The sequence below is a fragment of the Sander vitreus genome, chromosome 8 (genome assembly GCF_031162955.1).
Source record: "Sander vitreus isolate 19-12246 chromosome 8, sanVit1, whole genome shotgun sequence".
Lineage (NCBI taxonomy): Eukaryota > Metazoa > Chordata > Actinopteri > Perciformes > Percidae > Sander > Sander vitreus.
This window is the reverse complement of record NC_135862.1, coordinates 25,134,145-25,160,189: the sequence shown is the minus strand read 5'-3', so window position 1 is coordinate 25,160,189 and position 26,045 is coordinate 25,134,145. Positions and strand designations below refer to the sequence as shown.

The 26,045-nt window shown below is 41.6% G+C and overlaps 3 protein-coding genes across 7 annotated transcripts; 2 read left to right on the top strand and 1 right to left on the bottom strand.

The window, feature by feature from the left end:
- The first annotated feature begins 1,658 nt into the window (after nucleotides 1-1,658).
- tbxas1 (thromboxane A synthase 1 (platelet)) lies at nucleotides 1,659-15,446 on the top strand. Of its 4 annotated transcripts, none has more exons than XM_078257630.1 (15): nucleotides 1,676-1,698; nucleotides 2,154-2,229; nucleotides 2,464-2,614; nucleotides 4,258-4,351; nucleotides 5,477-5,529; nucleotides 5,711-5,807; nucleotides 5,932-6,048; nucleotides 8,401-8,489; nucleotides 8,578-8,726; nucleotides 9,046-9,176; nucleotides 9,988-10,341; nucleotides 10,481-10,569; nucleotides 10,742-10,879; nucleotides 13,523-13,685; nucleotides 14,651-15,446. In XM_078257630.1, the coding sequence occupies exons 3-15, from the start codon at nucleotides 2,499-2,501 to the stop codon at nucleotides 14,762-14,764; spliced, it is 1,704 nt and encodes a 567-aa protein (XP_078113756.1). In that variant the 5' UTR covers nucleotides 1,676-1,698; nucleotides 2,154-2,229; nucleotides 2,464-2,498; the 3' UTR covers nucleotides 14,765-15,446. The 4 variants fall into 4 exon arrangements, with proteins under 4 accessions (XP_078113757.1, XP_078113756.1, XP_078113754.1 ...); XM_078257628.1 differs by lacking the exon at nucleotides 1,676-1,698 and adding an exon at nucleotides 1,727-2,047; XM_078257631.1 differs by lacking the exon at nucleotides 2,154-2,229 and having other exon boundaries at nucleotides 1,659-1,698.
- On the bottom strand, nucleotides 15,443-21,638 carry parp12a (poly (ADP-ribose) polymerase family, member 12a). Its single transcript, XM_078257627.1, has 11 exons — nucleotides 21,223-21,638; nucleotides 19,599-19,734; nucleotides 19,185-19,449; nucleotides 18,951-19,100; nucleotides 18,649-18,838; nucleotides 18,304-18,478; nucleotides 17,907-18,142; nucleotides 17,690-17,777; nucleotides 17,081-17,211; nucleotides 16,491-16,642; nucleotides 15,443-16,242 (listed from the first exon to the last, which is right to left on the bottom strand). The coding sequence occupies exons 1-11, from the start codon at nucleotides 21,540-21,542 to the stop codon at nucleotides 15,986-15,988; spliced, it is 2,100 nt and encodes a 699-aa protein (XP_078113753.1). The 5' UTR covers nucleotides 21,543-21,638; the 3' UTR covers nucleotides 15,443-15,985.
- Nucleotides 21,639-22,019: 381 nt separating this feature from the next.
- cfap263 (cilia and flagella associated protein 263) lies at nucleotides 22,020-25,804 on the top strand. 2 transcript variants are annotated; one of them, XM_078256137.1, is made up of 9 exons: nucleotides 22,020-22,103; nucleotides 22,620-22,758; nucleotides 23,156-23,311; nucleotides 23,396-23,545; nucleotides 23,989-24,099; nucleotides 24,268-24,366; nucleotides 24,518-24,625; nucleotides 24,866-25,021; nucleotides 25,235-25,804. In XM_078256137.1, the coding sequence occupies exons 1-9, from the start codon at nucleotides 22,030-22,032 to the stop codon at nucleotides 25,373-25,375; spliced, it is 1,134 nt and encodes a 377-aa protein (XP_078112263.1). In that variant the 5' UTR covers nucleotides 22,020-22,029; the 3' UTR covers nucleotides 25,376-25,804. The 2 variants fall into 2 exon arrangements, with proteins under 2 accessions (XP_078112263.1, XP_078112264.1); XM_078256138.1 differs by having other exon boundaries at nucleotides 25,170-25,326.
- The last annotated feature ends 241 nt before the right edge of the window (nucleotides 25,805-26,045 follow it).

Below are 26,045 nucleotides of genomic sequence, written 5' to 3'. Positions count from 1 at the left end.
CTCTGGTAGAAAGTGATTAGACATGAATAAATGTATATTTTTGTATAGTTATGGTTTGGTATTTTGAGAGGCCCCAGAGTTCTTCACACTTGTTATGTTTCATGTAAGGAGGCTCTGGGTGTGTGGAGGTTAAGATAAGAAAAAGACTTCTACATGTTCCCAACTCCCATGGTAAACAGTCTGGACCGCAGGCTACACAACATAATTTTGCCTCCCTGGTACCGTGATTACGCATTATTGTATGATATGGGATAGATACACTGTATAAAGCTGAGTGAAGTTACTATAGCTGTTTGGTATGTCACTGTCCATGGTTACCAACTGTATCAAGATCTTTTCTGATATTATAGTTTGTTGAAAAGCCCCAAAAAATTATCTTAGTTTGTTCTTGTGTCTTGAGCACACTGTATGTTTAACGGTATTTCTTGACTGACAAATAACCCTAAAAATAAATGTTAGGCAAAGGCCAAAGCCGCTTAATGAGAGTTGCGTCATCTTTGTTCGCTGATTCATTCTAGTGAGAAGAGTTTTGCTTTGGGTCTCTGGAGGGTTTACCGCTGCAGACAAAGCAGCCTCACTCCACTTTTGAAGAGTGGAAATCTTGTTATTCCAGGATCGAAAGGAGATTGATAACTTCCCCGTTGGCTACGTACAGTTTTTCTTTTCTGTGTTCTTGCCTTTTTTTTTTATTTTATTTTTAGCTTTGTTTGACTTTGGATTTATCCATGTGAAGACCATGACTTTCTGTTGGCTCTGTCAATTGAGTGTCTTTGTGTTTGACTGCTCTGGTCAGATTGTGATTTTTTTTAAATGTGAAAGCAGGACACATCCCTCTATTTTTGAGGTGTTTACACTGGCTTCCTGTCTGTCCTGTCTGTCAAATAATTGATTTCAAAATACTACTGTTGGCACTGAATGGTTTAGGGCCAAAATACATTTCAGATTTTCTGCTACATTATGAACTGTCCAGACCTCTCAGGTCGTCTGGGACAGCTCTGCTTTCTGTCCCCAGAGTCAGAACTAAACAGAAGCCTCATTCTGCTTTTATGCTCCATGTATCTGGAACAAACTCCCAGAAAACTGTTGGTCCGCTGCAACTCTCAGTTCTTTTAAACCAAACCTAAAAAAAAATAGTTTGACGCTGACTTTTTCTTTTTTTTTATTAAGTATGCCTATCAATAATTAATTAATTAAAGTATTAATTAATTTATTTATTTATTACACTGCACTGTAACTTTTACTCTAGTTCTAGTACCCTGTTATACCTAATTAGTTGTTACACAAGGTGAAACTTAACAGGTCAAGTTGTATTAACAGAGTAGCATGCAGTGGGCTCTTGAATGACTGTTTTTAATAGTTTTTAATGGCTCTTTAATGTTTTTTGCGCTATGAATTGCCTTGCTGCTGAAATGTGCTTTATAAATAAACTTGCCTTTGTTTCTTTTTCTTCTTTCTGCATCATCTTTTCTTGCTGTACAGGCCCACACCAAGGGTGTATTAAGAGAACGGCCCACGCCGTTACATTACATTACCATTACAGTCAATGGCCTAGTAATGAACGCACCAGTAAACCCGCGTTGGATGCTATACCCTCCCGTACAGTGGGTGGCAGTATGCTCCTCGGCTTTTTATTGGGTTGCGACCGATTAACACGACGAAGAGGACTTTATAATAATATTGACAAGTGAGGAGAGTGAGGTGAGTGTATGCTCGTTCGTTTAAATCATGGATGTATTAAGAGAACGGTTTAAATGCCCAATTTTAAAAATAACAGATAGGACTTTCTCCGGATATATGAATGGCGCTGACATTGTGTTACTAGACGGCCAGCAAAGATATTAACGAGTACGTTAGACAACCTGCGATATTTAGTTTTAGCTAACTTGAGTAGCCTAGCCTAAATGACCTGACATCGGGGTTTTAAACGCAGTATTTCAAAATAAAGATGGGTTATGTAGTTAGCTGTTTAAGGGTGTGTGCTTTAGGCATAACATTAATATTCGTGGCACGTTAACAGGTTCCAAACGCAGCATTTGTGCCAAACAAGGTGAGTATAGGGGGGATAGACAATGCAGGGGAAAGGTGAGCACTCTCAAGTTCAGACAAAGCTGCTAAAACAAATAATTAACAAGTTGTCTTGGAACTCTTTACAGATAATCTACAGAAGACAAACACGCCTGAGAGCATAGTCCACAAAGAGATGTCACTGTGCTTTCCTCTGTTGAAAGAGTAAAAGCCTATATTATTATTATTATTATTATTATTATTATTATTATTATTATTATTATTACATTACATTACATCAAGATGTGGTCTACTTGTCATGATTCGGAGAAACGATACAGTATACGTTTTTTTTTTTAGGTTTAACTCATATTTGTAGTTAAAATACTTGTACTGATGATGACCAAAGCCATGCTATTCAGCAGCCTAACCTTTTTCTGTCTTCCTTTAATTTTCCAGGAGCCTTGATCTAATGCCAGCAGGGGAGAACTGAGATGAGTTTTTACATTATGGAGGCTGTAGTTGACTTCCTAAATGTATTCCATATCAAGGCCAGTGGACTGTCAGTGACACTCAGCCTCTTCCTCATCTTTCTGGGTCTTCTTTACTGGTAAGTAAATGCTTTAAATCTCTGTCTGTTTGTGGCTTCTGTGGAAATAAAGTGAGTTATCATAAAAAATAATGACATCATTAACATAAACCACACACTTTGTCAAAATATAGATATTCAGTACACTCCTTGGATTTGATGTTTGCTCCTTTGCATGTTGGGTTTTCTGATCAAACTTTATGGGGAAGCTCTTGAAGGAACACCTCAAATATTCTAAAGCTCACCGGGTCCTCTTTCGTAACATCTGTACTCAGGTCAGGCCTAAAACCTTACACTCAAATATTTCACATGTCAATGACAGACACAGTCATACTACCAGACAGGTAACACAATGTCATGTAGTAGTTCCTGCACCCAGAACTTGTACAATGCAGAAAACGGTTTTGTACAGAGCTACCACTTGATAGAGTATACGACCATACTCGCTAAAGTAAAGCTAGTTTTTAAAGTCACCTAAACATTTTCTTTTAAAGGTGCCCAGCCACACAAAACCGTTTTTACTTGTATTTTTTGAAATATGTTAGGTCCATATGTGTTTGTGTTATGTCGTGAATGTGAAAATGAACTGCTACCTCCTCTGAAAAGAAATAAGCGGAGAAATCAGGCCAATTACAAAAGCTGGTCAGTCTGACGTGGTGTTGCCTGAGCTCATTACTATTCATGAGCTCGCCCAGTTGCGCTGGGTAAAGGATGCTGATAGCCAGGCTCTCATTGGCTAGCTGTTAGCCAATCAGGGTCAAGCAGCTTAGCTCGTTGAATATTAATGAGAACTGGCACAAATCGAGCTGAGTCTTCCTGCAGGTTTTCTATACCACGCTAGAATGGCTTGAAACAAGGTAACCAAAGCATTTTTTCTACAAGAAATGTTACAGAGTCCATGGTAGAACTTCAGCCATTACCACAAAGTACTGAAATACATGTGGCAGGGCACCTTTAAGATACATAACGGAATTGTTTTGATTGGTTAAAATGACCTGTCGACTGTCTGGTGTATGGCTGTATGCCTTTTGGTTTTGTTCTCTTGGTGTGAACCTTTCTAGAGATTTTATTTTGTGTCGTTGAGTCTGTTCTGTTTGTTTTATTTTGCGCTACTAAGTGCTTTCCTTCCTGGTGGAAACAGAGTTTTTAATTATTATTTAATTAATTCTGTCTTAGCTGTCTATTTTTAGTTATTATCTGTTTTGCTACTGGTATGATTTTCCTTTGAAGTTGAGAGGGTTCTGTGTGGGTATGGGCAATCTAGGTGGGTGGGTGTGAGGGGAATTTGGGTTTTGGCTGAGACGTATACGGGTTGGGATCATTTATGTTGTATGGTGGTGGTGTGCTTTTTTGTGTGGCCCCCAGGAGGAATAGTTGCTACCCTGGTATCAGATTTGTAAATGTGTAAAATAATCTCTAAATGCATACTGAGATTTGTGAATGTGTACAGGAATCTGCAAATGTGTATTCTGAATCCATGTGACTCACTCACTGCACAACTCTCCACACACATTTGCAAACAGCTTTGCTACAATAAAGGCCCCATAGCTTACCATTAAGGCTGAGTCCTTACCACAGCGGGCCCTTTGCTGCAGGTTTTTCCCCTCTTGCTATTTTAAAAAAAAATGTAATTAATCAACACTGCTCTGTGCTCTGTCTTCTAGGTATTCAATTTACCCCTTTTCGGTCCTTTCTCGCTGTGGCATCAAACATCCAAAGCCAATACCTTTTTTGGGCAACTTATTGATGTTTCGCCAGGTAAGATATTTCTGTAATTTCCATCAAACTGAGAACAACAATTTTAAACAAACAATGACATTCCAGATTTTAATGGTATACAGGGGTGTCTCTGTACAGCAGATCCTGATGTAATTTAGTTACCAATACTCACTTGGTCAGAAAAGGTGGCCATGACCCCTTTATCTGCCACTCCTTCAAGCGAGTTTCAGAATCTTGAAGCAAGGCAGGTCACTCTAGTAGGGGTCAGAAAACCAGCAGCATTTGGTGTCTCTCCTTGAGGAGTGTTAGCTGAGCTGCCATTTCACTCAGTCGGGATTGACACTAATGGTTGCCGAAGGAAATGTTCTCACATTGTTTACTTACTACATTGAAAATCGTGTTCCTAGTTGTTAAAAAAAGATTCTAGCAAAATGTATCAGTTATTTTTTATATGTGGTCCCTGCTCTTTATGAAAAGTGTTTGTATGGATAATGACAAGGTGGGCGTATGTTGCTCTGGTTTACGGTGTCCCGACAGGGGCAAACGCGCTGCAACTTTATGAAACACACGCAAATAGACAAAACACAAGCAAATTAAGAAAACCTCTTAATTAATTTGACAACACATGCGCAGCGTTTAGCAAACGCGCTGCAAATACACACAACACAATCAAATACACAAACGCGCTGCAAATACACAAACGATGCAAAAATAAAAGCACACAATCCCCAAAAACAAGTGCAACAAAAAAAACGCAAAGTGTTTGCCATTTGATGCAAATGCTTCATTTTGAGATGTGTTTATGGCATTTTGAATGCAGTGTTTCACATAGTTTTGAAAACGTGTGTAAGCAGTTGGAAAAAACTGTAACATGCCTGATTTTAGTCTCAGAGATTAATGAAAAATGAAATGGACGGGAGGCCTTCCTCATCATCATCATCAGCTAGAAAAACTGTTATATGTGCAGCTCCCACCGAGTCGTAAAGCTGATAAACTGTTATACTGTTACCTGTTCTATAATTAACATTAAGACAACAGCCCAAATATCACCTGTCTCTAACATGGAGTTATTTCATTCTTAAGAAGAGCTTCTGTTGTTCATTTCTGATGCTGTAGGAGGTTATCTTTCATCTATTTTGATGTTGTTCTTTATTTTATTTTCAGGGTTTTTTCAACCCTCTCAATGATCTCATAAAGACACATGGCAGAGTTTGTGGGTAAGTAGTAGGAGAAATACTTTCTACGTCAGCATCTGATGAAGTGATGGTCTGGAATTCTTCCACATTGTAAAATGAAGTAATAAAAACACATTCTTGGTAAAAGCCTATGTTCGAAGCATTAAGATTTTCGTTATATTTGACTGAGACTTCACTTATATTTATAATTCATATATTTTAGGTATTATTTGGGCCGGAGACCGGTGGTGGTGATAGCGGACCCTGACATGCTCAGACAAGTGATGGTCAGGGACTTCAGCAGCTTCCCAAACAGAATGGTGAGGACATGAACCAAAGCATGCACATGTACATGTTTGTGCTCACCCCTGATTGTAACGTGATCTTCGATTATGTCACGATAACACGCGTTTGTGCCCCCTACTCTCCTGTCTCTCTATGCAGACTATTCGCTTTGCCACCAAGCCCATGACTGACTGTCTGCTCATGCTGAGGAACGAACGCTGGAAGCGGGTGCGGAGCATCCTGACCCCATCATTCAGTTCTGCCAAGATGAAAGAGGTGAGATATGAATGTGCCCATTGAGTTTCAGCCAATATTTATTACAAAGTATGTATTTTGTGTAGGGCTGTCAAAATAACACGTTAATTTCGATTAATTAATCTGAGAAAAAATAACGCGTTAAAAAAAAATAACGCAGATTAATACATTCCATATTGACGTTTGACCCGGAGCCATTCTAGCCACCATTGGACTGTAAAATGAAGGAGGGAGACGAGAATCTGGTGCCACTGATATGTCTGCACTTCTCTCTGATGCTCTTAAACACAAACACCGCTGCACATGACGCTAGTTAACACTATACTCGACAGCAGCTAACGTTAGCCTACCGCTAGCTAGTAGCTGGATTAAACACGGTTACAATGCTGACAGCTAACGCTAAACGGTGTGAAGTTTGACTGTGTTTTACTGTAGAGGATTCAACACCGGGATGTAACAATCTGTAGCTGCCGTCGGAGAAATAACACAGACGGTGCGTTCAATGAAACTGGTAAACTACAGCCTCGTGGTGCATTTGAAGTTATTGTAAATGTCCTTTTCCCATCTGATGGTTCAACAGCAATTTACTACTGAAATTAGTTATTGTTATTGTTATACATTATTATTAAATCATTTCATTTTGACCATATGACCTTAGCAATAAACAAGCCGTTCTTTAATGTCACCAACTGTTGTTTAGTACCCTTTTTTTTCTTTTCTTTTTGTACTTACTCGGTTCAGGCACCGTTAATTATGTATGCGATTAATTTTGATTAATTAATCACAGAGTATGTAATAATTAGATTAATTTTTTTAATCGATTGACAGCCCTAATTATGTGGCGTTAAAGCAACACTAGAGCACTTTTTCCCGCTTCGGTCCTCCTACAGGTTGGAAGTGGAATTGTCCATTAACGCTGTTGTAATGTCTCATTATGTCTCATTCGAACTACAGATCCGCTACCCGATCTGGCAAACTTGCGTAATGTAAAAAACAACACACAGACGGTGCGTTCACTTGTGGTGCATTTAAAGTTATTGTAAAATACCCTTTTACCCATCTGGTACTTGTTTTTGTCGTTTACCAGCAATTTACTGGTGAAATAAGTCATTGTTATAAGTTATTGTCATACATTATTAATCAATCATTTAATTTTGACCATATGGCCTTAGCAATAAACAAGCCGTTCTTTACTGTCGCCAACTTTCATTTTGTGCTCCTTTTTTATATTTTATATTCTATACATTATAAATATATTATATGTATTTCGGTTCAGGCACCGTTTTAAAAGTATCGATTTAGCACCGGTATCGGAAAAAAACCAAACGATACCCAACCCTACAGCTCACAGACACTTTTTTTGTCTAATAAGTTACTTTCTGTCACAAATGGAGGTGAATAAGAGGTGTGAAGTTGGAGGACTGACAGCTGTAACTATTCAGGAGTGTTTTTTGGGATCTCAGGGTGAAGCGTGGTGGCCTGGTACTTCTGATGAACTTGTCTAATGAATTTACAGCACTGCAGCCCTGCTGCTTTCAACTGTAGTAAATACACATCTGCAACATTTTAGAGACAGCTTCTCAGTCCAGGTGCAGGGAGTGGAGAGGACGTGAAGGACTCCTTTGTTGAAAAAGGGCATATTTCCAAGTGTTGAGTTCATGGTACATTTCAAATCCAAATTCTCTTGTCTGTCAAAACACAATTTTGACTTTTGGAGGGCCTCTCATGAAGTTCTTTCTGGTCTTCTTTACTAACTTGAATGAATGAAACTGGTTTAGTTTTAAGTTCAAATTTAATTTCACCCTCTTTATGTCTTCATGTCAACCATTCAGTCACACTGAATACATCCTTTTTTAAATTCCTTTTCAGCCAGTAGTAACTTAGAATATTCATCCCCATGGTGTTTACTGCATGTCTGCTTTCAAAGTGAATCACATGTTCATCTTTTATTTCCATCTTGAAGCAGTTCCTGTACATCCATCGGTGTTTGATCTACAAAGGCTTTTTCAGCTATGTAGTGTGAGTGTGCTTTTTATGTTTGTGGAACCTTTTTTTCTAAAAAACAAAACAGTATTTATGGACCAATTGTTCAGGTTCTTGTGTATCTTCCCTTTCCCCACTATGGCCACGCCAAGACCCGCCCTTCAATAGCTACTATTGGCCAGGCGTCCATGCTTACGCAAGGTAACGTAACCTGATTTGTTCAGGTCCTATCCCCTGACCAATCGGCTATCCTAACCTTAACCACTCGAGGGCAAATGCCTAACCCCAACCAATCGACCACTATGGCCACGCCAATGGGTCTTGGCGTGGCCATAGTGGGATTCGTAATTTTGGTGACTATTATCACTGCCTTTTCTATTTCCCCCGTAGATGGTTCCTCTAATCAACACAGCCACCAATGCCATGATGAGCAACTTAAGTGTCTCCGCTGAGTCAGGACAGGCCTTTGACATCCACAGGTGATCACACGCGCAATAAACATAGGCTATTAGTATTTATGGTGTCGTTTTGTGCCCTCATATTTTTGTTTGTGTGCGTGTTTTGCAGGTGTTTTGGCTGCTTCACCATGGATGTTATTGCCAGTGTAGCATTTGCCACTCAGGTGGACTCTCAGAACAACCCAGACGACCCATTTGTCCGCCATGCGCAGATGTTCTTCTCCTTTTCTTTCTTCAGGCCCATCATGCTGTTTTTCCGTCAGTCAAATGAATTTACATTGTTAGTCATATGTATAAATTATTCGAAACATTATTTATATAGGAAAGCAATGAAGGCAAAAGAATAAAATATTATTAAAGCATAGACCACAAACGGGAGGGTTTACTATCTTCTGGTACATAAATAAGTAAATTCTCAATTGGACAATACCTTTTTTTTTTAATTAAGCATAAAAGGAAAAGATGTTAATATATTTAAAACAAATACATATATTTGAATATTGTGCGGTCATGTGCAAGCGTGTAAAGTTCCCATTTTTCAGATAGTTACACCAACACATTTGGTTTGTGTGTCCAGTTGCTTTTCCATTCGTCATGGCTCCTCTGGCGAGACTTATCCCCAACAAAAGACGAGACCAGATGAATCAGTTCTTCATCCACAGCATTCAGAGGATCATCAAGCAGAGAGAGGAGCAGCCTCCTGAGCAGGTCAGTCTCATGGACATTTAATCACCTTTAACCCTTGTGTTGTCTTCCATTGGACCATGCACTTGTCGTCCTCCCGGGCCAAAACACAAAAAAGCCACACTTTTTCTGACGACGTTTTTGTCCCTTTTTTCGACACTTCAGGTGCTTTTTTTCAATGTTTTTTGTTGTTGCCGTTTTACACTTCTTTTCACTACCATGTATAAACACCACTAACACCAACTTATTCTAGTTTTACACTTATTTTTGGAATTCATGGCCAATAAATTTGACCATGAAGACCATCTTCCTTTTTTAAGAATGATTTCAGTTCCGTTCTTTGTTCTTTTCTCAAAGAAAGTCTTCCACAAGACCACTGTTCCCAGCAGCAGCAGCAGCAGCAGCCATAAGCCCGCCCACCGACTCTCTATACGATGTGATTGGCCTGACTAGAGTTTGGTTTTTCCAGCTTGCAAGCCAACGGAGAGTTGCTAGACTGACCCTGGCTGCAAATTAAATTTGATGCCGCTAGGGTGCGTCTAGATTTCTAGGCTAAAAAAATTTAACAAAACACCCCAAATTCAATGAAATTAGAGACCCGATCTTTTGTTGTACTTGCGAAACGCGTTGTATGGAATCATCAATGTTATTTTTGGTTAATTAAAATTAGGAAGTTAAAAAGAAACCCATATTTCTGATATTGACATTTAGAAAATGGGTCAAATTTGACCCAAAGACAACACAAGGGTTTAATACAGAGCAGCTTACAATTTCCCATAAAAGGTTTTCGAGTAGTTTTTCCAAATTTATTGGTGGTTTTGTTTTTTTCATGTAGAGGCGTCGCGATTTCCTTCAGCTGATGTTGGATGCAAGAACCAGCAAGGAGTGCGTGTCTTTGGAAGACTTTGACACGGCGAAGCATGCCGGTGAGCTGGATCCCAGGAACCAGCAGACACAAGCGTCTGCCTCTGATCCGGACGACCGTCTTCACCCAGAGAAGCCCCCCAGCAGGCGTCCGCAGAAAAAGATGATGACTGAGGATGAGGTTGTGGGTCAGGCTTTCGTCTTTCTTCTGGCAGGTTACGAAACCAGCAGCAACACGTTGGCCTTCACCTGCTACCTCCTGGCCATCCACCCCGAATGTCAGTGCAAAGTACAGGAAGAGGTGGACGATTTCTTCACCAGACACGTGAGTGTGTTGCGTTACCGTTTTGACCTGATCTCATTTTCTGAAGATCATTACAAGATTTTAGTTGTGGACAAACTTAATTTCTTATAAATGTAAATTGTAATTGCTCAGGTTATCTTTTTTTTCCTTCTTGTTGTAGGAGTCGCCAGATTACACAAATGTCCAGGAGCTGAAGTATTTAGACATGGTTATAAGTGAAACATTGCGCCTCTACCCCCCTGGATTCAGGTATATTAAGAACATTAAATGGAGATAAAAGTAAACTTATTTCTGTGCATAGAGTATGTTTTTAGTTAGGTTTATACTACTCACAATCATACAGTAATCATATGGAGTAACTGAGGAAAAATGAGTCCAGGTGTATAAAACATGCATCCATGGCATTTTTGCCCCACCAAAGGTTTGCAAGAGACATCGACCAGGACTGTGTGTTGAACGGCCAGCTCCTCCCTAAAGGAGCGACGCTGGAGATCCCAGCGGGCTTCCTCCACCACGACCCTGAGCATTGGCCAGAGCCCGAGAGCTTCATCCCTGAGCGGTACGAGGCTGTTCTTACAGCAGATCAGCTAAACTATAGTGCCTGCACCTTGTGTTCTATTATCATCTAAATCATGGAGATGGCTGAACTGCATTTGCTAACAACTTTATAAAGGTGCCATTACGAACACATTTTACACACGTTAATCTCTACCTGCAGTTAACTGAAAAGTAGTGTGCAACATGCAATCAAAATATTCATATGGTGTTACATAACTCAAAGGAACACGCCGACTTATTGGGACTTTAGCTTATTCACCGTATCCCCCAGAGTTTGATAAGTCCATACATACCCTTCTCATCTCCGTGCATGTCGTAACTCTGTCTGACGCCCCCACCGCTAGCCTCGCTTAGCACAGATCCTGGAGGTAACCGGCTCCATCTAGCCTACTGCTCCCAATAAGTGACAAAATAACGCCAACATTTTCCTATTATATTTCCTATCTCCGGGAACCATCACCAGGTTTGTGTGTCCCTATGAACCTGAAAGCTGTGTTGTCTGGAGCTTTGTGCTCCTGGTAGGGTCTCCCATGGCAAAGTGGTCTCAGGTGAGGGGCCAGACAAAGAATGGTTCAAAAACCCTATGAGAAATCGAGGAAGAGATAGAGTGACCCTGCCTGGAGGAAGCCCGGGGCCCCCGTCTGGAGCCAGGCCCAGATGGAGGGCCCGTCAGTGAGCGCCTGGTGGCCGGGTTTGCCACGGACGGACGGGCACAGCCCGAAAAAGCTACGTGGCAGAGGCTGGCTCTGGGGATGTGGAATGTCACCTCTCTGTGGGGGAAGGAGCCAGAACTTGTGCGGGAGGTGGAGCGCTACCAGTTAGATCTGGTGGGGCTTACCTCTACGCACAGTCTCGGTTCTGGAACCATACTCCTGGATAGGGGTTGGACTCTTTTCTTCTCCAGAGTTGCCCAGGGTGTAAGGTGCCGGGCGGGTGTGGGGATACTCACAAGCCCCCGGCTGAGCGCTGCTACGTTGGAGTTTACCCCGGTGGACGAGAGGGTCACCTCCCTACGCCTGCGGGTTGTGGGGGGGAAAACTCTGACAACTGACTGTTGTTTGTGCATTGGCACCAAACAAGAGTTCGGAGTATTCGGCCTTCTTGGAGACCTTGAATGGAGTCCTGTATGGGGCTCCACTCGGGGACTCCATAGTTCTGCTGGGGGACTTCAACGCGCACGTGGGTAATGATGGAGATACATGGAGAGGCGTGATTGGGAGGAACGGCCTCCCTGATCTAAACCAGAGTGGTTGTCTGTTGTTGGACTTCTGTGCTAGTCATGGATTGTCTATAACAAACACCATGTTCGAACATAGGGATGATGATCGATTTTCGATTTTATAATCGTTTCATCTGATCTGAGGGCGAATGTTTTGGACACTCGGGTGAAGAGAGGGGCGGAGCTGTCAACCGATCACCATCTGGTGGTGAGTTGGGTCAGGGGGTGGGGGAAAACTCTGGACAGACCTGGTAAGCCCAAACGGGTAGTGCGGGTAAATTGGAAACGTCTGGAAGAGGCCCCTGTCCGACAGACTTTCAACTCACACCTCCGGCAGAGCTTTTCGTGCATCCCTGTGGAGGCTGGGGGCATTGAACCTGAATGGACAATGTTCAAAGTTTTCATTGCTGAAGCTGCGGCGGGGAGCTGTGGTCTTAGGGTCTTAGGTGCCTTAAGGGGTGGTAACCCTCGAACACCATGGTGGACACCGGTGGTCAGGGAAGCCATCCGACTGAAGGAGTCTTTCTGGGATATGTTATCCCGCAGGACTCCGGAGGCAGTTGCAAGGTACCGAAGGGCCCGAAGGGCTGCAGCCTCTGCCATGAAAGAGGCAAAGCAGCGGGGAGAAGTTTGGAGAAGACATGGAGAAGGACTTTCGGTCGGCACCAAGGTGCTTCTGGAAAACCGTTCGCCACCTCAGGAGGGGGAAGCGGGGAACCATCCAAGCTGTGTACAGTAAGGATGGGACGCTGTTGACCTCAACTGAGGAGGTAATAGGGTGGTGGAAGGAGCACTTTGAGGAACTCCTAAATCCGACTAATACGCCCTCTATGGTAGAGGCAGAGCTGGAGGATGATGGGGGATTGTTGTCAATTTCCCTGGTGGAAGTCGCTGAGGCAGTTAAACAACTCCATAGTGGCAAAGCCCCAGGGATTGATGAGATCCGTCCAGAAATGCTTAAAGCTCTGGGTGTGGAGGGGTTGTCTTGGTTGACACGCCTCTTCAACATTGCATGGAAGTCTGGGACGATGCCTAAGGAGTGGCAGACCGGGGTGGTGGTTCCCCTGTTTAAAAAGGGGGACCAGAGGGTGTGTGCCAATTACAGGAGTATCACACTTCTGGAGTATGGGGTGAGGGGTCCCTTCTCAGGGCCATCCGATCAATTTGGACCTCACCCAATTTTTTTTTGGACTATTTTGTTTTCTGTTAACAGTTAAGTTGCATGCAATTCACCAGTGCAAGTTTGTCCAACTACATTTCTTTAGTTCTTCCAGTTAAAGTCTTAGGCGTTAACGCGTACAGTATATACCACCTTGAAACTTTCTTCTGTCTACGTGTCCCGGCTATAACGAAGGTAGTAAAGTCCCTTTATAGCACTGAATGAAACGCACTATTTTAATAATGATTTGAATTTTTGATTTCCAGATTCACACCAGAGGCCAAAGCCAATCGACATCCATTTGTATACCTGCCATTCGGGGCCGGTCCCCGTAATTGTGTGGGAATGAGGCTCGCGCAACTGGAAATCAAAATGGCTCTAGTGCGTCTGTTCCGCAGGTTCAGCATTGTGGCCTGCTCCGAGACCAAGGTGGGTCGGACACTTTCAACACTAAAGACATCTGTGAAAAAACTTTTTGAGTCTTAGAAATGATTCGTAAACACAGAAGACATATTTACACACTACACACGTATTTGAAGAAGGAAAAAAAGGGAACTGTCCGTGTACGTTTTACTGGCCAAGGTACAGCCGGTCACATTTAGTAGCTACTCTGGTGAAGCAGTGAAAATAACTATACAGCATGTCTGCCATTTACATCAATTAACGTCCCATCATCATCTGTGTCAATAATTCCAGCAAGAACAAAGGGATGCGAGAGTGTAGTCACGGCTGTTATGTTCACTTATTGTAGTTGGTTTGTTTTACCCAGATATGATAATCCAAAAAGACAAAACACTGCCTACACAGAGAGTGAATGTGTAGCTGTTTCGTTCTCAGTGTTAGGCTGGGCCACAGCTGCTTGGACTCCATATTAATGTAATTGGTTCTCCTGTCAACATATATAATTAACTATCAATAATACACATTTGAGATTGCTGTCATTTTCACAAATTAACCAATTACTTATGATAAAAATTCAATGTGCATCTAAATGAATGTAATTTTTCATTTAGAATATATGTAAAATGTTTGGAAGATCCGGCCCGTATATCAATTCAGGTTCACAATAACTTTTTGCCCGCCTAGTTTTTGTCGCTTTTTCCGACAGTCTCCGTGCTTTTTTCGACATTGTTGCTGCTATTTGAAATTTTGTGGGCTTTTATCAACATTATTTACCCTTTTTTTAGATGTTTTGGGGAAATGTTTTGAAAATGTGGTGTTTTTGTTAAACCTTTTTGGCGCTTTTCCCGTAATTTTGTACGCTATTTCTGACATTTCTGGTGCTATTTTCAATGTTTTTCATTGTCAATTAACTGTCTGGCCCTCGATGCGTGTGGCCCTTAGAGAAGTTGAGTTTGACACTCCTGACATATGGTATTCTTTTCTTTGTGCAGGTTCCTCTTGAATTGAAGTCAGCAAGCACTCTAGGACCAAAAAACGGCATATTTGTAAAAATTCGAAGAAGAGACATGCGAGAAGGTCAAGAGAATTCTCCACCAGACGATTAGAAACTCACCGTTCTTCTTCTTGGATGGTAGAAAAACCCTATGAACAGTTACAAAGCATTCTGCAGGTCCATGTTGTAACAATGGCCCAATTTTTAAGATCTGTTCCTTTGACAGATAGGTATCTCCATAGGTAACAACATGATCAAGTAAATTAGAAGTTACAATACACGAGTTTGAGTAAATGAGATGCGAATAAAGAGAGGAACGTATAAAGGAAAGTAGGGGTACTTTACTTTAGTCTCTCAGCCTCTACCTCAGTATGTAGCAATATTGTTTTTTTTAAATCGATTTTGAATAGGCTACAACATTGCTGTCTGTCATAAAAGGTTATTTAGGGGAACCTTTTCTTTCATTAACCATTATTCTGAACAATGGTTTTAATTTCACTTTAACCAGGTTACCATTTCTTTTTTTCTTCTTTGCACTGTAGAATTAGACCTTTGCACACTCCACCAAATGGCCAGTGTGTTCAACTGAGCTGCTCCCATTGATGCTGCTCACTCTTCTTCGTCCCATTAATGGCAGTTAATTAACTATAATTACCACCATACAGCCACAGATTTCCAAGGTTGACATAGACAGAGGTACATATTCTGACAAAAGGACAGACCTGTCACTTGTGTTACTGATTATATTTGAATATACTGAACCACCTGTGTGTAATTAAATAATGTGAGATTTCTCTTTTTTTTTTTTATTATATATTACATTGACTACTTTAATGCCAATTTGTAATATGTTTATTACATAACCATTTCACTCCAGATCTGATCACAGTATTATTGGTAACCTTCAGTATCCTCCATTTAGACTTCATTCATGACAATGGCAGACATTTTTTTATCACAACATAGACTCCCATCATAAGAATAGACATTTTCCAAGGAAAAGCCTTATTTTGTGTTTCTATACATTCTGCAAAAAGTATTTGGTAACACATTAATTCCCCCAAACACACTGTCACAACTACAGAGAAAAATCCCATTGAGCATTTCCATACTTTAGACTTCTACTCCACTACTCCTCAGAGGAAACAATTGTGACATTATTACATTATCAGCTAATAAAATGATGGTTTGTTCTTTTGAATACTTCTTACACCACTGTAAAACTCCACAAACCTTTAACAAAGCCACTATGTTCTTTCAGTCAAAGTAAAGAGCGTTTCATAATAGAGTTTTACCCCTGACCAACAAGCAAAAGAAACAACGGCATTGTAACTTACGAGTATTTGATTAGATACTCTGGATAAATCTGTTGTTTTTCAAAGACAACATAGATGCTGGGATCGCTCTCGCTGTCAACACAACTGTCGTAGAGGGTTGTGCTGTTTCCTTTTGACGGGGGCCGGACATAGCTGCTTCTTCCTCTGGTATACTCCCCCACCAGGACCAGAGCAGCAAACATGATCTTGTTCAGGGTTCCTTTGACCCTGGCATATCTGTCTGAGTAGGATGCATCTCTGGCAAAGTAGCTCCCTAAAGCAATAGGAGAGCGTTACTACTGACACAGCCCAAGTGTGCGTTAGGTTCTTTTCTACTGCTGTGGTAAAGTACAATGCTTTTTTATGAGTTCTAAAACCCTGATGAACCTGGAATTAAAGTGTAATGCTCCCACACCAAAACGTAACAGTATATTTGAGGAAAAGACATTTCATTTGTGGCTTGTCAATATTGTATACTGTATATTCATCTTATTACCGGAAAGGCTGCTGAAGCTACCGTACCTTTGCCGTAGGCCGTGCCGTGGACACCACACATTCTCCAGTCAAAGTTTTGCTCACAGATGGCCTCAATCAGGGACTCATCGGTCCCGTGGAACAAGTACTGCTCATTCACAGCTTTCCCTCCGATCCTCCCCTTCATCTGATCTTTCTGCCTGAACACACAATACAGAAAACATAAATGCGATGACGTGCAACTAATTATTATTTTCACTTTTGATTAACCCAAAAAGTATTTTTCGCTCTGTTTTTGGTCTCTACCAACTCTTGAAGAAAAATATCTGGCTCTTTAGCTGCTAAATGCTCCACTACGTTCCATCAGCTATCACTTACTGTGTCTGTCTGCTGTCTACTGTTTTAGAGCTTTTCCTACTGAAAACGACACTATGGTTGAAAGTGACCTAAAACAGAAAAGTTGCGGGCTGGAAAAAACAAATGAGCTGAAACTCACTATGGGCTTTGTAAAGCTAATGGGAGCTGCAGTTTCAGGGGTTAAGTAATCTGTAGGTTCGTCACTGCGAGACGTGAGATCACTTTTACATTGCCTCTGCTTTGTCATTTGAGACATTGTTATTATGAAAACATTGATTTACCACTGAAAGACTTTCCACAGAGAGGGGTTCTGGATCCTATGGATGCTGTTAATTTTACCCTGGGGCATGGTGCGCTTAAACAGCTGCTCAATCATAATATACTCCTTCGCAGATTTGGAGAGATGTACGAGCTGAAAGATAAGAGTACAATGCAGATAAACAGGTGAGATATTTTGCTGATTTAAATCCAGCTCTGCGTCATAGCTGTGTGGGCAGTTGCGCTTAGATGAACGTTGTTTCTGGCTTCGCGGAGAAGAGCAGCGGAGGTCTGCTGAGATCCGCTTGATGACACGAAACGCGGACCTCTTGGACACATTTCGTCGGCAGACCTCCGTTGCTCTGCTCCGCAAGCAGCTCCGTGAACTGGCGCCACAAAGAGAAGCCATACACCTTTCATTTAAACGCACTGCCAACACAATGATGAAACAGAGCTGGTTTAAAATCGATCCTAATACTATAAAAAACCCAATAAAACAACTACGTTAAACAAGCTTGTGCTGTTTCAATAACCTGATTCATAATTTCTCAAATGAACAAACCACTGTTAATTTTGGGGGACAGGGAGAAAAGCAACCTTTTCCCACAAAGTAATACATGCCATAAAAATACCTTGTATCCAAAATCCGGTTGGGCAGTCTTGTCCCAGTGGGATGGGAGACATTCAGCTGTGGAGGAGCTGGAGCTGTTTGACGACGCGCTATAGAGGTGACAAACATAATAATTGTCTGAGAAGTTACTTTGAGACACAGAGAAATCCAAAACCGCAATGTCAGAATTGCAAGCATAACCTTTAAATTTCCATCTAAAACTAAATTTAAAAAAATACCTCTTTAGCTTCACCTCCACATCAAGAGTAGACACAAAGTGAGGCCTCCTTCTGACCTCCCTCTTGGTTTTGAATTTTACATTCTGCTGAAACATCTGCTCTGTTCCCAGTTCACCTTTGAAGTGGAGGATATACTGCTGTTTGCCAGCACCAAAGGGAATCTCTGTATCTCTGTCTGCCAGGTAGACATTCTCCAGAGTTTGAGAAGTGACAGAGGCTGGTACATCACCATCACCCTATAGAGAAAAAAACAACAACAGAGCAGACAGCAATTTATCAACGTTTTAATGTAATGATGTGTCAGTGATGAAATGGTAAAAATGCATTACTAAAGTGGTACTATAAAAGTATCAGAATAAAGACACGTAGCTGCATTATTGGTACACGTTTGACGGACCTGTCCGTATTCCTGCCATTGCCCGCTATCATCCTTCCAGTACCACAGCCACTGTGTCGTAAGAATGAAGTGAGGGGGCTTTGAGACAGAGGAGGCGGTGGACAGGCGACGAACTGGAGACCCTCCGTATTTCATCGTCCTGAAGTCAATGGATTGCACAGCGGGCGATGCAGAGCTGAAAGAAAGCAGTGAAAGTAAATCACCAATTGGAGAGAGTCAACCTTTCTAAAGACTTGAACTGATGTGAAAAAATGGTTAAAAATGTAGTTTCTTTGCTCAAGAATACTTTTATAAACCAGAGAAGTGTGTGTACGCTGCAGTGGTCTGTTCCGTTTCTTCATGCACCTTTGTAAAGACAGAAATCTGAAAATCCCCAATGTGGGCGATGGTGTATCAATGCAGCTTGTGTCATTATATGGGTCGCAGTAGGTCTTCTCAATGTCTTCCATGTTTTGTAGGTCCTTCCAGGTCTCACCATCACTGTCTAACACCTGCCATCTGTAAGGCAGGTGCCAATGGACACGAACACACTTCTCTAGGGAAAAAACCATCATACAGAGGCACTCATTAGGTAGGGGTAAACGTCATCTTCTCGTCACACACACGTATTAAGAAGTTACTGTAGATATGACTAGTTTCAGAGTTACCTTTGAAGCTGCAGTGTCTGCGAATGAAGAAGAGGCAGATTTCATTCCTGTCAGCATCGCTCATGGGTTTAAACAGACAAGCAGAACTAGTGGGGGATTCAGGGTTGTTGTGGGAAGGGTGCTTAGTGGGGGTTCTCACCTTGGGCAGGGCTGTGGGAAATGCATACATAAATAAAATCTATTGTGCAGGCTACCACCCACTTGAAAATGTTTTCTAAAATCCTTATTCTTTACCAGAAACAGCAGTAGCTCGTCTCTCCTGTTGACCCATGACGATGAATTTATTTCTGTAGATCTCAAGAAGGTTTTTGATATTCTCCTGACTGAATCCTCGCAGAATCTTCATTCCATGCGTTTCAACATTGTGGGTTCTCTTACAGGAAGAGCCAAACTTACAGTCACCCTGGAGATAGTGCTGGCATATGTGAAGCTTGCTGCAGGATGTGGTGAACTTGCAGGAACCGTGCAAACCATCGCCCTTGTTGTAATGTGGGCAGATCTAGAGGGGTGTGCAGGGGAGGGTGGGTGGGGGGGGGGTGGGGACACGACCATGTCATTACACCAAAAATGTACGAGAGATTATTCAAAATTATACATCGTTTTCTACACAATAGCAATAGATGCAGTACCATTGCCAGTACAACCTACCTCAGGAAGCAGATATGGATCATTCTGCAGTAACAGCTGGAACAGCTGTTTCTCCGTCAAATCGTGAAGACCATATCTTTTCAAAAGCTCTGCATTGTATGGAGAAGCCAGACTATGGGGATTTTTACACTTGGGTCTGAAAAATGAACAAAAAAGGAATAAAATATAATGTCGGCGAAGGGGTTTAGTTTTACTGAATTTACCACTGGAAAAAGGGTTACAAGTTTCCATTTGGTTTCTGCAATATACAGGCATTTTAGGTTTGTGTTGTGTATATTTAGGTGTTAATAATACTAATTAGTATTTTTTGGGGTTGATGTTATTATTGGGTGATCGGCCGGGATACTACATGTCTTTTCTTACTGGGACAGTAAATCAACTCCATAAATATCCCTACATTCTTCTGTCCATGTAGCGGCCATGTTATTTAATCTCATGTTTGTTTGCAAGACACATTTTGGCCATAACCCCCTTTAGTCTAGAGAGGGTTAAACTACACTTCCTTTGTGAACAACAGCACTCATTGGTGCTTTGTAGTTGTTTACTTACAGTTAGAGTGGGTTATTCTAGGTCAGTGGTTCCCAACCTTTTTTCCTAAGAAAAGCTGAGCCCCCCCCCCCCTCCGAAACCGAAGTTGAGGTAACTCTCGAGATAGAGCCTTACTTTCTTTTTTGATACAGAGGAGTTATCAGCACTTTTACGTTTCTCCGTCATGTTTCATTCATAAAATAGTGATGCCGTGGCGGCAGGAAAATGAGGATGATAGCAGCTAACAGCTGACCTGATGACAGCAAGGGTCCCAGGTTAAGAGGTCCCGGAGGGTTGGCCTACTAAGTAGCCTGCCTACAATTTTAAGCCAGAACAAAAATATATAGTTTTTATACAGACTTTTGTATACATTATATATTCTAGTGTATTATCATAATTTGTTTAACATGTGCAAATATTTTTTTTACCTCAACCTCAAACCAGATAAAGACTTGCGCCCCCCCCCTGTGATCTTCGCCGCCCCCCTGAGGGGTCCCCGGACCCCAGGTTGGGAACCACTGTTCTAGGTCATAATATGATGCAAATTACTGCCATCTTCTGGTTCAGTAAAGGACTTACAATAATGTATATTGTTTATTTACTCTTGATTAGACCTATGTTCAGGCTTAAATTGGGTGGAGCTTTACTGGAAATTACATAAAGTTACTAAACCTGTTGCAGCAATAAGATGACAAAGAGTTGACTTGTCCTGCCGCAACAGATGCACCAATATGGAAAGTTAGGGACATATCATCCTCTACATAGGCCCTTCAGTCGATATGGTAGGCCATAAGCGACCAGCTAGTCACCAGAAAAGTTCTAATCAAGACATAAAAGTGACAACACCTGTGTAGATGTAGAGCTTTACATTTCAAAACTTTTAACCCCACTTCCTCTGTTCATATCTCATATCGTCTCTGTACAGTTTGATATCGGCTGTATGATTAAGGGATGTTGACTCAACGAAGTCTTTTAATTTAACCAATTTGATTGTACAGTAATATGTAGGCTATAAGTTATGTCATTGTAACTAGGCGTACTGCTTGATAAAACACAACAAACCCTTCCAAATGTAGCACAGCAGTAGGCTACTTACCCGAACGTGCAGTCTCCGCAAACAAAATACCTGCACAGGTGTAACCCATCGCACTGTGGACACTCTCCGGGTTTTTTCTGACAGAGCCGCAGGCTGGTTTTAGCCACTATCAGACTGTCCGGGCTGACTATTTGATTACCGACGACTTTCTGTCTGCCTTCTTGAATAGCTATTTTACCATCGTCGAAGAGGACAGTCCGCAGGACTTCTTCCGCAACAGTGAAACTCTGTGCGATCTTCTCATCCAGGCACTTAAAGTCCAAAGAACCGTGATGGTCGCACAGAGTCTTGATGACAAATTTAGAGATTACAGAAGTCATTTTGAAATGAGTTTCGCCTTGTCACCTACACTGTTGGACTAGACTGAGTAAGCTATCACAGCTCTAGCGACGCCTGGTTAGAGAGAAATGAAACTGAAACTTAAAAAAGCAATGGTAGTTCACGGCTCTAGAAGAATAACACGCTTCTTCATATTTTTTACACATTCAGTTATAGGAGATGAGTTGAGAGGAAATGGGAACAGTTTGTAGAGAACAAAGATGAAAAATGATTTTCTTTTAACGTTATACGGTTTACGCCAATGTTTCCATAGGTTTACTATTTTAAGATAAATCCACATCTAATAACCACCATATAGTGTCCACATAAATAAAAGGCAATCGACTGTGAAAATTAAAATCACGATTTCTTCTTCTTTTCTGTATTTAGTCTTAGCTAAATAAGGCAGATTACAGAGGTTTACGCAAGCACTTGAAGGCAACACTAGCCCTAGCAACCACTGCTAGGGTTCAGTGTACCCTAGCAACCATGGAGGATGAGCAAAACGGCAAAGATGTCACACAAGAACAGAAAGAACTCAACGACCAACTCGAAGAACTAAAGTAATGAAAATAATGATTAAAGTCTGTCAACCTAAAGTCGGTTTACCTATTTTGCGCAGCCTGCTAACGTTGCCCGCTAAAGCTAACGTTAGTTCTGTTGTTGAGCAATATGGTTAGTAGCAGTTAAATATTACTAGCGTTAGCTAGCTAGCTAGCTAGTTAACGTTAGTAAAAGCATAACTAGCTAACTAGCTAGCTGTGTCCTAGAACTATTAGCTAAGAATAGAGTCACATACTTTAAAATAGGTTAGGTTATATTATGACTCACAATGTGACATGTTAAAATACTTTTTTTTTTGTATCTTTTGCATTGTATCTTCTGTAACGACTGTCTTATACAGTCTTATGTAGCTAGCTTGCTACTAGCGTTAACTAACTTAACGTTACTGCATATTAAGATAAGCAATATGTTTCCCTAGAGAAATGATCAGATGTGAGTGCTGAAGCAAACAAACTTTTAGCTTCAAGCTGTTTCTTTAGCTGACTTTAAAATTGTTGATATTCACTTCCACCAAGATGTTCCAATGCAGCCCTCCTGGCAGAGATCGACATGTTTGAACGGTTCATCGGCCGCATGGACCCTCAGGACCTGGCGTCCCATGCTGGGGAAGATGGTCCAGGGGGAGCAGGGGGAGCCTCCCAGCTGGAGGGCGGGGTAAGTGCCACCCAGTGACCCAAGACTTCTACATTCATACATATTGTGAGTGTAGGTTTCCCACTGACAATGAACAGACAGCAACAAAAGGACAACAGTATGTAGATGGAGAGCTACATTTTTTTTTCTTCAGGATTAGACTCATGCAAAGTCACAAAACAGGATTACTCTAATACTTTTTAGGTTGAAAAAAATGACAGAACATGCTGCATATTTGCGACCCTTTCTGCGGCCTGCCACAATCTTAGAGGCAATCCTGATCCTAATTCTGTTCCCTGGACAGATGACCTTTCTGCACTGTTACTCCTGAAAGCCCCACATCATTCTCTATATATATGTGTGTGTGTGTGTGTGTGTGTGTGTGTGTGTATATGTGTGTGTGTGCGCGCCTTGGCAGGGTCGTGGACAGAGGCAGAGGTCCAACATATCAGATCGCCTCCATCAGCTGACTTTGGAACAAAAACTGTATGTGGCACAGACGGAAGTAACAGAGACACGACGGGACCAGGAGAAACTCAAACAGAGATATGAGAGAATTCAGGACAACTACAAGGTTTTAATACACCCTTGCACAAAACACAAAACGCACACTCACAGAGCATTTTCTTTCCTTCAGTAACTCTGCGTGTCTGTCCAGGCCTCTCTGAAAGAAGCAGAATTGCGTCTTGCAGAAATCACGAAGGCTAAGAACGAGTTTGAACGCAGACTGCTCAAACCTATGAAGGACAACAGGTCGGAAATGACGGAGCCTGAGAAGGTGCTCCAGTACATCGAAGACAAGTCAAAGGTAGAAATAGCTTAGGTTCAGTCTAATGACATCAACCTGTGCAAAGTAGGATTTGAATAAATTGTTAAAAAAAATAGCTGGACTGCTCATTTTAACCTAACTTACAACATATGTCATTGTGTTACGTCTCATAGTTTACGTTTATACAATTTCAAGACATTTTGAATTTGAGTCTGTTATTTTTCTTCTGTCAACGTATCATCATTATTGTCAGCTCCTGCATTCACCTTTCCACCTTAAAATGCTATTTTAGCATGATCATTATTCCGTAGTCTGATGTTTTGATTCACCGGTTGTTCCTTCATGCTGCAGAAAAGTCAGATGGGGTCAAATAACACATAATATTCATATCCCTTTAAAAGGGAATGGTCCTAACCCCTACCAATATTCATCATCTTCCTCCCTTTGTCCACATTGTCTGCTCTGTTCACAAACTCAAACAGGTCCCCCAGTTGGAGAAGTTTAATCTGAAGAACCGGGGGCTGAAGGCCCACGAGAAGAAGCTCCAGCAGCAGCTACAACAGAAAAAAGAGATGGGAAAAGCCGAGTACGAGGTAGAGAATCGGAGTGTGAGGGTGCATATCCAGAGAGGCTAAAAGAAAGCTGGGAAAAGAGACATCAATTAGGTCTCAGTGGATTGTCAGTGGATTGTGTGGTTTGTCAGTTAAGACTGTTACGCAAGAGAACATAGCTCGGTAATAAATACTATGTGTCGTTTTCAGGACATTTTCCAGGAGTACAGCGAGCAGAGAATTGACAAAAACCTGGACGAACTTCAAGTCAACAATTTGAAAGTACAACGTGTCCTCAGTTCACACAAGGTATCTCATTAGACATGCGCGCGTGGGAGAGCGAGGTCATGTCCTTTGTGTAATTTAGTGTAGATGTACAGTATGAAAGCACCTTTGCAGTACAGCTCCAGCTTGTTACATCGGCGTGTGCATGTGTGTGTGTGCGCGTGCGTGTCCACAGGAGAAGCTGCAGAGAGTGACATTGGAGTCCACAGAGCTGAGCAATGACATCACCAACAGGAAGCAGATGCTGGCAAAGATTGAGGAGGAGATACAACATGCCGAAGAGGTTTGTTACAAGTCCAAACATTAGACAAACGTTTATTGACCCAACTTTAAGTCCAATGTGGCCACCCAAATCCATTGTAGTAATTCCAACATGGTTTGTATACCAAATACCAAAACACATAAATCTGTTCAATACTTTATGTCTCTCCCTCTCACATACTTACTGTATCTCCTGCTCTTTAAACTAACTAATTATGTTTGTGTACTTCATGCCCTTCCACTTCATTTTCTCCCTCTTCAGGAGCGTTTGAAGGCAGAGGCTCTCAACGAACACCTGCGGCGCCAGATGACAGATTATCAGGCTCCTGATATCACCGAGTACATGCGTGTCAAGGACAAACACAAGAAGCTGCAGCAGAGCATCCACACTTGGGAGAGGAAGGTTGGGATCGCTGAGGTAAACTATATTTTATTTCCTCCAAATAGAAACCAGCTCTCTCCCCAAATTCTCTCCAGGATTCTCTGTCGACCGTGTAAAAAGAAAAATGGGATAAGATTTTGAAGTTCCGTATTTGTTTTCTCCACTTTTATCATACCACACCAAGCCTCAGCCCAGCTGCAGCGTGACAGCAGTCAAAACAATGGGCTCTCTCTTCTCTGTTTTCACCAGATGGCCTTGAAGAACCACACTAAAGCCTGGAGCGTACAGAGAGCCCCTCTCACGCCTGCATACAGATCTGAGGCTGGAGCTAGATCAGGAGAGCACCAAATCCCAGTGAAGCTCCCAAACATAGCACAACACCGCAAATAGAGAAATAGAGAATCAAAAAAAGCCTAAAAAAAAAAAAAAATCTGTGTGGCGGAAAGGAAACTTTGCTACTGTTGCAAATGCCCTGTCATCTAACATCTGATGATTTGTCACAATCATTCCATACTTTCTTTTAATGCATGTTGGGAAACGTAGAGAGAAAACAACGTACTTTTGTCTTGAAGCTTTAATCCTTATCATGTCTCGTTTTTAGTTTTTTTCCCACTGACACTCACTGTGTGTCCTTGGGAGATTTTTACCATGCACCCATGGGCGTCAGTTTGGTTTGAAATGTGCTGGGGACAGAGACGCATTCATTCTTTTTTTTCCTCTTTTGCGCAAGTCATGTTTTGAAAGACGCTGTCCTGTAGCTTACTAATGTAAATGAATAAAAATGTATACAAAAATGTGATGATGTCTGACAAGTTTTATGAAGAAGAAAGCCTTACGTTTTCAAAAAAGCATTAGACAGGCAGTGCTGTGAACAGAGAAGCGTGTAGCCAGCGCAGCAGCAGAACGGCTGTGTCTGTGCCTGCCTGAATTATATTGAATGATAAAAAAATATATATATATATTCCCTACACTATATTGGTTTCTATGCCATCAATATGGTGTACTCAATCCAGTTGTTCTGTAATGTATGCTCTCCTGATGCTGGCTATTTGAAAAGTTC